Source organism: Microcebus murinus, chromosome 10 (assembly GCF_040939455.1).
Source record: "Microcebus murinus isolate Inina chromosome 10, M.murinus_Inina_mat1.0, whole genome shotgun sequence".
NCBI lineage: Eukaryota > Metazoa > Chordata > Mammalia > Primates > Cheirogaleidae > Microcebus > Microcebus murinus.
The window spans coordinates 77,721,662-77,734,390 of record NC_134113.1 but is presented as its reverse complement, the minus strand read 5'-3'; the positions used below and the strand labels follow the sequence as shown (position 1 = coordinate 77,734,390).

At 34.3% G+C, this 12,729-nt stretch overlaps 1 protein-coding gene across 1 annotated transcript in view; it reads right to left on the bottom strand.

Moving 5' to 3' along the window:
• Positions 1-12,729, bottom strand: part of ITPR2 (inositol 1,4,5-trisphosphate receptor type 2) — a 467,092-nt gene that overhangs the window by 92,358 nt on the left and 362,005 nt on the right. The window contains exons 48-49 of the mRNA XM_012739535.3: positions 10,546-10,671; positions 3,282-3,457 (exon numbers count right to left, since the gene is read on the bottom strand). Of these exons, the coding sequence (XP_012594989.3) occupies positions 3,282-3,457; positions 10,546-10,671 (302 nt within the window). The remainder of the gene's footprint in view (positions 1-3,281; positions 3,458-10,545; positions 10,672-12,729) is intronic.

Sequence of the window (12,729 nt, the reverse complement as noted above, 5' to 3'; positions counted from 1 at the left end):
GATGCCACGGCACTCACTCTAGCCTGGGCAACAAAGCGAGACTCTGTCTCAAAAAAAAAAAAAAATGTGTGCTTATATTTCTCAGAATAATATACTAATTTCCATTACCAAAAACTAATGATGCAGTGTAGCAGATGAGAAGAAAACCATTCTGGGTAACAAGACATATTTTATAGCAGAGAAAAAAAAAACCTTTGAATTTTTTGAAACATCTCAAGAATTGAGACAACTCCTATGACAAGGTAAACTAGTTGAAATCTAGACAAAACTTAAAAAATTTCAGCAATAGAAAAAGACACTAAAAATGAAGCACCATAATAAACAGAAACTGATAATACTTTTACTAAGTGCTCAGAACACAGATTGAGGGCTTTCCTCCCACTTGATTCCTTTTCCCAAAAAGGGACTTTCTCCATTTGCTTAACAGGGTGAAAGACAGAGTCCAGAAATAGATAACTCTCTTTGAACCGACATAGAAACACTTTTGTAATCATGGTAGCAATGTTTTACAACTGGATGGTGCTTCATATATCAGACGCTTGGTAAACGGTAGCCAGAATTACCATAGTATCATTGCCACTGTTAATTATCTTATAAATCTTCCACACTCATCTTCTCAAAAACCTGGTGGGAACAGATCAGGCTTTAATATCTCCTTTTCACTGATGAGAAGAATGAAATTCAGAGCCTTGTTGATTTTTTTTTCTAAAGTCTAGAATTCTGATTCTCATTAAAGCAAAACTGTCAGGTAGATGTCTTCTTTTGCTTTTCCTGTTTCTGACACCTGTAATTTTAGCACTTACAGTTTCACCTGTTACACAATGCAAACTTTTACATGTAAATTAAGTTAATAAGCATATTAAAACCTAAGGTATAAAACATGACTGATTTGTGTTTTCATTTATTTATTTATTTATTTTTGTGCCTCTTGGGTAATGATAAACCATTGATAGGTCTGTAATGAACCTCTCAAGTTAGAAGTTAAGGTAGATGATAGTTGCTAAAACATTTTTATTAATCCACATAATATTAAAATTATAGGTAACATTTCTGCTAATATCTACAATATCAAAATCACAATTATTCCACTGAATTCATTCCTTAATCAAAGTTGACTATTTTCTTTGGTCAAAATGCCCTGGACTGGTAGACCATAATGTATCATCTGGCTGTGCAAACAGATGTTTTATGTTGTAAAGGGTATTAGAGTACTCACAGATTCATGTACTTAATAAGATAGACACATATATATACATGTATATTCTTTCTCACAAAGAAATTAAAGTATAAAACTTGCCTCTCATTTGAACAGTCATTAGTGTTGGAATTATTCTCACCAAACCAGGCAGAAGTTATCTTTTTATCCAGTCCCATGAAGGGGGGAAAGAAAAATACTCCAAATGCTTTTGGTTTCTCCCAATAAACATTAGAATGTTATTCCCTATCTCTTTATATATTTCCTGAAGACAAAGAAAATGCAAATTGGTGAGTATGACATATCAGCTTCTGGATAGCAAGAACCATATCCTCTACCTCTTGGTATTTTTTCTGCCTATTATATAACAGAGGCCCAGTAAATGTTTGTTATTTTTTGCCTAGCTCTTAGCTATTATTTCAATTTGTCAAATGTGGATTTTTTCACTTGGATTAATGTCTTACTGAGGGTCAGTAATCAGTTTTATGAATATTATATCCTTCTTTAAGTAATATGGTTCAGTGTATATATATATATATTTTAAAGCCAAACAAATAGGTTTAGAAAAATTTAGATAAATTCATGAAGATTCTATAATTAGTTTGGTTGGTAATATTGCAAAATTAGCTTATTTCCAAAGCATTGAAAATACAAGTTCAGTTCATGTGAACACTTTTTGAATGGTTAAATGCCAGCTATTACAGTGGAGAAAACAGAATTAGCAGAGAGTGAGGAGGGTAGGTTTATATAAATGAATATGACAACTTCTGCTCTCAAGAAACTTACAAAATAATACATTTGGTACTTTACAAATTCTTTACTGATATATGTCTTTGTATGTATAGTATGTTTCCCTTTATGGACATGATTGAGGATAATTGGTAATTTGGTTTTCTGAACGTTCTAGTTAATTGGGAGCTGTCATATCTATCATGTCCAATTTTTAAAAAATGATAATAAAATGGAGGTCACAAACACTGAAACATAGAATTGACTATGTTAGCTCAGCTTTAGAATTCTCAAAAGTTTGTTGACTATTTCATTATTCATTGTTAATAAATATTTGCCATATATTTTATGTGCAAGATGTCCTAAATGTACAAGAATACAAAGATAATCATTCACTCACTTATTCATTTTCTCTCATTAGTTAATTTATTTAAAAAATATTTACTGAGTCCCTATGAAGTTCTAGATGTTGACCAATCATTATGCTTAGGAATAGTATAATGTAGGAGAGACAAACCCTAACTACAGGTACTAGACTACAGGACATCATGTTGGAAAGGCACGAAAAAATAGTAAGTGCTTTAGGTATTCAGAAGACATATAACAACATTTATTTGCTTACCTGGACATTTGTTATTTCATCAACCTGATGATTTACCTTTTCTTAATATCCCTTTATGACTCTGTCATGCATAATGTGGCTAGTCTCCTTAAAATTTTATTTTTTGAGTAAAATTATTTCTAGAAATATTATCACTTGCTTTTTGAAATAGTACTCTGGCTTACTTATTCAAAACTTGCCTAACTCAAGCTTAAAAATGCACTTCCTTGTTCTAATATTTCAAAATTTGGTAGAAAAAATTAATCTCATCTATGCCTTTTACAAGTTTATAGGATTTGTTCACATAAAAAGAGCCCAATTTCATATTTCTTCATAGAGCAACCCTTTTTCTTAGGTCATTTGATAAAAGGTACCCACTTCTAAAATTCTACAGAATGTAATTTAATCTTTCTTGGATTATTTGTATGTCACTTTAGGATGTTAACAGTGGCTCAGAGTCATTTTTGCCAATAGCTGTAGGTATAGGATGCAGACGGCATTGAAATTGGATTGCATTAAATTGATGGCAGAACTGGGTGTTGCCCCAAATGGTACCTTCTTAAATCAATCAATGTTTTACTTGTAATTTTTTATTTCTCTCAAAATTAAATAAAGAATTTACAAATTGTACTCTGTAATTTAGATTCACAATACATAGAATTCACTGTGTTAAATTATTTAAAAGCATATAGTTACATTTTTATATTTTATACATTTTTAATTCTATAACAGCAAAAAGCTAAGTAAAGTACTTACATTAGCTGCACCAAGAAGTATTAATGTAGGCCCAAGACCTATTGTATATATCGATCTCAGCATTACTGATACAAGAAATGGCCGAATACCCACAGGCTTGGAGAAGAAAAACAACATAGATGTGCAGATCGCAACTGCTATCCAAAGAAGAACTGAGAACAATGGAGAAAGCGTACCTGTAAAACGTGGAAGAAGTTTATTTTTACTGAGAACGAAACTAGAAAATGCTAAAATATTTGCTGCTTTACTTTATATGCTACAGGAAGTCAAGCCCTAATGCACTGAATTTCAAAACAATCCTACTCTATACTCTTTATATTTCAAGGATATGTCTTTGAGGACATTATTCATTATTATATTTCCAAAAAGCAAGTCTGAGAATTGTTCACCTTTCTTTGATATGAAAGTGATTTGCTAAATATTTTTGATAGACCTATCCCATTTGGGAAACCTAATTTGAAATTTATGATTAATGACCATTACATGTATAGCTAAATCATGTGAAATCAAGAATTTTTTTTCATTGAAGTCACACCTTGTCTTGTTCTATTATTGTCAAGTTTCCATATTATAAATTCCAGTGAAGAATCCACTATGTAGAATGCTCAGTCTTTATAAAATAGACACAAGCTTTAACTGTTAAAACACACATGTGTACAAATGCATATGTATGAGCCTGTGTATCCAAAGGCACCTCAAGTTCTAAAAAAACATTGAGCTATTTAATCATCAAAGAACAAAAGTTCCAAATGTTTTAAAATGAACTCCATTGCAAACAAAATGTCTTAGGAACTGCCCTAAAAGGAGAATTAAAAAATATATTTTCTTTTAAAAAGAGGTACAATTCATTAGCATGTGCACTGACATGTGTATTCAAGGAATCCCCCTCTGAAAGTCACGTAGTGCCACACGGGCAGAAGAAAATTAATGGGCAACATCCCTGGGCTCACTGGATCAGCTCTGGGACCTCAAACACGTGTCTATAGGCTGACATAGTCACAGTGGAAACAAAAAAAGGAGATTTTTCCAACTGCTTCCTTTGGCAAGTATTCCATAAGGGTTCTTATTCTCTGGGCCACACCTCTTTTTATTATTTATAAAATTTACTACTGCATGCCATGCAAAACACCCCAAGGGCTTTGCTGTACAGGGCTTTTACATTATCATCAAAACCCTGCCTCCTTTAATGAATTTTGTACAAGCCTTTAGCTCATAGTGGAGCTAACCGATCCAAAAGTAGGTAGGAGGATCCTTTCAGGTGTTTAAAAACAACAAAAAAATCAGATAGTGAACAGCATTAGTTTAGACATGTTTATTTTTGCAATGTTCTTATCGTGTTGTCTTGTAAAGCAAACAACCACGAAAGAAGGTTGGGAAGAAAGATTTGGTCTTCCCTCTCACCGAATTTACCATCTGATAGGATTAATTTGGAGATAGGGAAAGAAAAAGTGTAATCTTGCTTTGAAAGTGACCTTCGATTCCTGTCCTCTGGCAATGCTGACAAAATGGGTACCCTACTCATATTTATTATGATGTTGGTTTGGAAGCACTCTATTCAACTGCATTGATTTCACAGATCTGAAAGAGCCATAGAGAGAATAATGCCTTAAACTTCTCTCTTGCTCACTGGGACTTGAGACTTTATCAGGGTAGAAAGCTCCACAAAGGTGAGGACTTGGATTTACTACAGCGCCTGCTATGCAGCAACAAATACATTATCTATTGAGTAAGTAAATACACAAAAACAGATTCTGCGAGTTTGTTTTGAGTAATTAACTGAGTCTCCAGTTATAAATTCCCCAAGTTGTGCAGTTTCACTTTTAAGTATACTAAAACTGTCAACATCTTCATAAAAAGTTTCAGCCAGTCATTCGACTTGTCAGTATAATTCTTAAGTAATGTCTTGGTGTGACATTCTTATTCTAGAAGTCCCAGATTGAGCACAGATAGTCACACTGTACTTTGTCATTAGTGCCTGATAAGCTAGCCACATTTTCACTATTCTTTCCAGGACAGTATCTTGTTCACTGAGATGCCCCCTCAATTAAACAGGAAATTATAGCCATGCACTTAAAACTGGGTGTTTGATCCCTTTGTAAAAAGAATTCAGAGAGTGTCTAACATGGTACTTTGCATAGAGTTTAATACTAAACATGTATTTGTGGAATGAATAAACTATTCCATACATTTCTATTTAATAGCTGTTTAAAACATCTATTAATTGACAATGATGTTTGTAATTATCTTCTGTAAGAATAATATTGGTTTCTTTCTGATGATTCAATGCTAAAAAAAATTGAAATCTCTCTGACAAACTCTAGATAGTACAGATTTTCAAAGCAATCTTTACCCATTAATGATAGGAAAGGGAGAATGTTTTCTCTACTCAATATATTTGTGTCAATTTTATATAATGAGCACATATTATTTTTATAATGGAAAATTTTTTTAGAATTTACACTTTACAGCTTTAACTCTTAGAAAGTATGCAGTTTATCCTTATAAAAGAAAGTTCAGACAGCAAAATTGGAAATTTCAATTCACATAATGGAACTCTGCTGTCTATGTCATGCTGACTTTATAGTTTACTGTATAGAACATGCTTCTTCTCACTTCCCCGTCTCCTGCTCTTCCTCTGCTTTCCACATAGTCTCGATAGACTTCCTGTTTCCTCTACTTCAGTCTAGCTAGAATAGACATCCGTCCACAAATCCATGTCTGTAGTACTGTACCTTATTCATTTGTTGGTCCTTTAACTAGACTGTGGGCTCCTAAAGACAAGGACAGGTTTACTAATCTTTGTATTTCTCGTGTCTAGCACAGTACCTGGCACATAAGTAGCATTCTGTCAATAGTTAAGTTAAATGAATTGAAATCACCTTGAAGCACTTTATTCTCTTTAACATAAAGCACTTAATGGAAAAAAGAATTGCACCCCAAATTTGCACGATTTAAAAAAAAATTACTACTACGCTATCTTGGTATAAGACAATCCCATGGCATCGATTTTCTCCACCACCTTGTCTGCCTTTGCCGAATCCAGGCTAGGGATTGTCGGCATGGCAACTTTCAACTTCTGAGTGGACATCTAGGAGATTCCCTGGCATCGATAACTGTGCTTTATTCCTCAACATCGGTACAAGTTTCTGTTTTAGAGAAGCATATGTTAAACAAACAAATAGCCACAAAAACCAATCAACTAAAGAAACCAAACCTATAATCACAAAAACAACCCCTGGACCCTTGAATAAATTCAAACTGAACTCTTCAAAATCTGGCAATGAAAGGAGATTCCCCAGCTGCAGCAGAGGGTGCCCCCAAAATTGATCCTCTGAGAAGCATCTTCCCCTTAAATATCTCCCTTTAGTTACTGTACAACACTACACTGGTTGAAGGGAGACATTACTCTCTCAGTTAATGTTTTAACCCAGGTATTTGGGCACAAGAAACTGCCAGTAGCTCAGGTGTTATCAGGCTGGAGAACACGCTAGGAGACAGCCAGGCCCTCTGTTCTCACTGGCACAGTGGCCTCACTGATTCTGGAGCAGCAGGAATTAGGGTCTGGGGTTGGAAAGGGAGGCACATTTTAACCAGAGGGCTTTTTTTTTTTTTCCTTGGGCCCAAGATTTACCTGGTGATTTCATGATCAAATTTTATATACCCAGAATCGTGGAACTTCAGGGTTGGATAGATTTCTTGTGTTTATTAAATTTTTTTCTTTTTAAACTTCTCAAAACTCTTTCAGATTTGAGCAATAGGTGCAAAAATAATGTAAAAAAATCCCCAAATATCCCTCACCTAGATACTACAAACGTCAATACCTTATATAACCACATTACAATGATCAATATCAGGAAATTAACAATGGTAGACCACTTTTATCTAATGTATCTACTCAACGTTGGTCAAGTCCCCAGTTAGTGTCCTTTTTTTAGACCAGGTTCATAGCCTGAATTTAGTTGTCATGTCTTTTTAGCCTCTTGTAATTTGGACAGTTCCTTAACCTTTCTTTGTCTTTCACAAGCTTGGTACATTTGCAGAGTACTGTCCAATTATCTAGTAAAATGTCCCTCATTTTGAGTTTGCCTGAAATTTCCTCAGTTTGTTCATTTTTGGCAAATGACATTATGTCCTCGTCAGCATACTGTATCAGGAGGTACATGAGATTGCTCTGTCTCGTTGCTGGTAACATTAATGTTGATCCCTTACTTAAAGTGATTTCTTTTTTCACCTTAAAGTTACTATTTTGCCATTTGTAATTAATAAGTATGATGTGGGGAGACACTCTAAAACTATGTCAATATCCTATTTCTCATTATACACTTTTTATTACATAGCCACCCATTAATTTTAGCACATGTTGATAATTCTTACTACTATGATGTTTGCCAGATGGTGACATTCTATTTCCATCATTCTGTCTACATTGTATTCATTGAAATACAATTATAAGGAAGAGCTTGCTCTTCTCACTTATGAATATGGGCTCCTAGATTTTTATTTTATTCTATGTGTTATATTACTACCAACAATGTTTTCTCAATTTTTTTTCATATTTGACTACTGAGAGGCCTTCCAATTTGGATGCTGTGTTCTATCACATATCCTCCTCATTTTTTGAGCACTTCTTGGAGGAATTTTAACCCACCTTTAATCTAATCAATCCTTATATCACTTCAAAGTGCTCCTGGCAAACAGTCATCCAGCCTGCTTAACAAAATCCAGCATCAGAGAACTTTCACCACCAGCACAGAATTTTCCTTCTCTGGTTCTGATGGCCAAGTGTGCTTATCAGTCTTGACCTTGTTTCCCTAGCCTTCCTTGCTACACATTGTTTTGAGACTGACGTTTAGAGACTGAGCTAATACTTACCAAAATATTAAGCTTATTCATAGATTATAAATAATTCATCCAGAACTATAATCAGATGATCAGACACAGCCTTGGGCTTCCGTATTGCAAAAATGGCAGTTTATGCCTTCTCTTCCCTCTAAGCACCACACCTACTCAGATACCAGACTGAGCCTTTACCATGGTTACTATTGTTAACTTCTACCCAATTGTTTTTTAAGGGTCAAGTTTGCCACTGCATCCAATGATGGGCCACCATGTTTTACAGTCTTGTGTTTGTTAGTCCTATTTCTTTCTGAGGCTGCAGCCTTACTCCAAACTCTCTTAAATATGTGGTTTCAAGTCCTTGTTCAAGGACCAGTTGCACAAGCAATACCTGGTGAAAGTATTAAAAAATACATATTTCTGGACTCCAGTCCCAAATTATTAGGCAAATCTTAAGCCTCTGCTGCTCCATCCATAAGAATTTAGTACTCTATAGGTGTGTCAGGAAGATTAAGTGAAATTATGTATGTGAAGAGCTTAGAATTTTGCCTGACCCAATCTACATGTTAAACAGCATCGGTTGCTGTTATTACTATCAATATTACTGTTGAACTATTATTAGACAGGCAAGTACTGAAAACATACCAGGTGTTCTACTCTCTTCTGAATGAGTAAAGGGCAACTGTCCAGAGGGGTGGTGTTACCCACCACTATTATATTTCATGTACAATAGGTGGCAGCAGAGGCTATATGCATTGGCTCCAGGGGTCAAGAAAGGGATATTGTGGAAAGGAACTCAGGGACACTTAGGTCCCGTGCGAAGGGACACCTGTTATCAACATGCTTCCAATCCAACCATTCATGGAGAAAGGTCCTACATTGGACATAAAGGGTTACTGAGATCTGCCATTTTTTAGGCTTTCTGGGCTTCTGTCTCTTCCTCTGTCAAATGGGGGCTTCATATTAAATGATTTCCAGAATTGCTTTCATCTGTAAGGCTTTACGCTTCTATTAACCAGGACTCTACAATCTTCTCAGCATTCTGTGTGCAGATGATACTAATTTATGGTTTCATGCTGCACTTCTCTCCTCACAAGAGGTTGTATTCTTCTGTGCCAAGAGTTCATCACTAAAGGAGACTAAACACAGTGAAGAGAAAGCTGCTTCCACCTCCTGGTGTATTTGCTGCTTCCCCACAACGGATGGCCAAATATTTGCTACATTTTTTACTGCTATCTAACTTACACATCCACTCCATTGCCCAATATTCTTCTTTTATCATTGGCATGACTTCCAAAAAAAAGTGGTTATTCATGACCACGGAGAAGATAGCTAAAGTTTAGAATTTTGATATCTATGTTACCTGTAATGAACCTGTAAAAGAGCCAATTCCTCTGGGAGTCCCAATCCCTTTCCTGCCCTCCTCCAGTTCATCTGAAATAGCCTTAAATACCAGTTGTTCCCATCATATCATTTTTTACTAGGCTTCTCTCTGCACTATAAATATTTACGTTGTACCAACGACAAGTAAACTTTATCAAAAGCTTACCAAGTACTCTATTAAATGGTTTCCCTATAGCATCTCATTAAATTCTCACAAGAATCCCATCAACAGATGAGATACAAAAGCATCCCATGGTTATTAACTGCTGATTTCTCTCATCTTTTCTTTCCATGCCTTTCCAAATTTACTTACCTGATCATATCCCAAGCCTGTAACATATTTTCCCGCACACTTTGCCAAACTTAAAACTTTTCCAAAGTCCTACCCTTCAGCATATTTTTTCTCTATTTCCCATTTCAGTTAAAATCGTATAATCTTTGCTTTTGTAAAATCTCATGTATTATTAGTTTAATAATATTAATTTCATAGTCAATATCCTTTATTCTCTACTATTATAGTCTGTCTTATGCTGTACATTTTTGAAGCCTGAGATTATTAATATTTAATTCTATTTATTATCCCTGATACAGTATTATAGAATTAAAATTTTACTTTTATTTCCAGACAAGACAGAAAGTGAACAGAAGAAAGTAAAATAGAAATGTGACTGTTTAAGGCAATCACAATTAATATTCGGGCACAAAACTCTCCTTCATGTAATTGAGATGATACAGTATAAAATGCATTTTGGTCATAATAATTAGGTAAAAATAATAAATTTTTTTCATTGCTAATATATAATATAGCTCTAGTAACTATTCTATAAATCAGGTTTTGGAAAATTAACATTTCTATTGGCCATACTTTTCTGCCTAGTATCATACTCTACTTTCAATAAATACAGAAAAATCTATTTAACAGGAATTATTCTTATTTTGAAGATCTAAATAGTTAAGTTGGAACTTTAAAATATTTATCATTAAAAAAAAAAGCCAAAAAAAAAAAAAGAAAACAACAACAACAACAAAAAAAACAAGCACTTGCCTTCATCTCCATCATCCCCAAATGGGTAGAAAAGAGCAACAGCTAAATTGATGAACACGGCCAGGTTGAAGGAGATGCTCCCCCAGAGAGAGATGTGCCTTGAGAACCAGAACAGGGCAGGGTTATCTAGGGAGAGACAGGTGCAAGGGGAACAGACAAGAAAGACAAATTTTGGTTTCAACACATGAGGCTAATTAAAACAATGTTTTATTAAACGCACCATTTTTGCAAACTATTATAAAAGTTTATCTAAATAACATTTAATGTACCCCCATAATATGCCGAAATAAAAAAAAATAAAGTTTGATTTACCTAAAAAATAAATAAATAAATAACATTTAATATGACTTATTTTAGAAAGTTTATTAAAAACGATCAGTACCATAAGGGAGGTTTCTATTTGATTTCTTCTTTCCTCCTTTAGCCAGTTTACAGCTAAACCACTGTGGAAGGGTGAGTAATTCTGCAATTACTAAAGGTGGTCAGAAAGGGTGATTCTGTAATAATTCTTCCTAATCTATCCCCAGAACAGATTAGGGGGAAGGCAGTTTAGCAGCTGCCTGGGGCCCCTTTCAATGGAATGATAATACATCACTGTACAGTTTGGTAATGTTGATACACTGGTCCCACTCCCATGCCTTAAAGTCAAATAAAAAACCCAAACCCCTAGCACAGATATATCTCTAATGAAAATGTCTATGACATGGTCACAGTTACCTGGAACTCTGAAACCTAATAACATGGCATAGTACTACGTACTGGGAAGTAGTGATTTATAATATTATCTACATATTAAACCTTAATGCTTCCTGAGAACTTGTTGGATTTGAAATAGCAGAAGACAATGAAAGCTATCATAAGAACTGCCAATAAGTGGGAAAGGATTTACTGGATATTTTCAGAAAAGGGACTCAGTGTCTGCCATTGCAAATGAATCAGTAAATGTATCTACTAAATATAGTTTGCATGAACTGAAAATCAGTTCTTTCCACCTCTGCTAAATAATTGAACAGATAATGTAAAGCACATACGTTTGAATGGGAGCCAAATTTATCAGCCTGCCCTGGGCACCCACCTGGTCCCTTCAGGTCTTGTCCATTCTCTAACTTCTAACATTTTAATACCAGGATTAAAATACTTGAGTTAGTCAAGGGAGAAAGACACATCGATTTTCAAATAGAAATTATAAACTTTCCAGATACAGCCTGTGAATTTCAATCTAGTCCACTGTTTACTTCTCTTCAGTACATCTTATTTTTCTTCTCTAGGAATGGAACATTCCAACACCAGAATACGCTGTGATTAACTCTGTCCTTTAACTGACTAATGTATCATAAATTGTAAACATCTGCATCACTATTATTCCTGAATTAGCAGTCCTGATTTTTAAAGGCAGACTATTTAGACAAAATTAGAAGATGTTGATGTGTATATTTGTAATGACAAATCCTTACTTTATAAGGATCAACGAAATGAATTAGATTCTGCCTATAACCTCATAATAATCTGCTTTCAAGCTTTAAAGTTAAATGTCCATTGGAAATTATTTTAAGATTTATTTTTTGATAAAATGACAAAATGTATTTTATCAAGAAGAAGCACAGAGCCCACAGCATTAGTTCATTATTCAATTTACTTTTTTGTCAAGAAAAAATGTAAGTTTTTCAAATGCCCCAAATAAAAAATTATTGAGTCTTCATATGTATTTTGGATACCCAAAATTTTTACTGAATTCCATAACGCTATATATGGTAAAATGCTAAGGGATAGAGATTTCTTTCTTGATTGTTTTTCAAACATTCTGCTAAGGAAGCCTGAAAATGCGTACCACAATCCTAAACTCCAAGATGGTATTTCTAAAGTTCCATTCAAATTTATAAATCATACCCACGAAAGTACCTAGAAAACCAGAATGATGAAACACTGTTGAATAGAGGTTTTGAGAAAAATATACCTGCTTGTCTGGAAAACTTCTCCAAAAGACAGAAAAGACCTACCCAAAGAGTTTTCCCCATCAATTTTTGTTAAAAACTCATGCTATCTCTTATCTGGGAAAATAAACCAAACTTCATTTAAATTTTTGAAATTTACAATTTTGAAATTCAGTGTTTCCAAATAGATTTGAGACCTGAGATACAAGTAAAGGGAACCGTATTAAGGTGGTTTTTAACTGTGAAATTATAA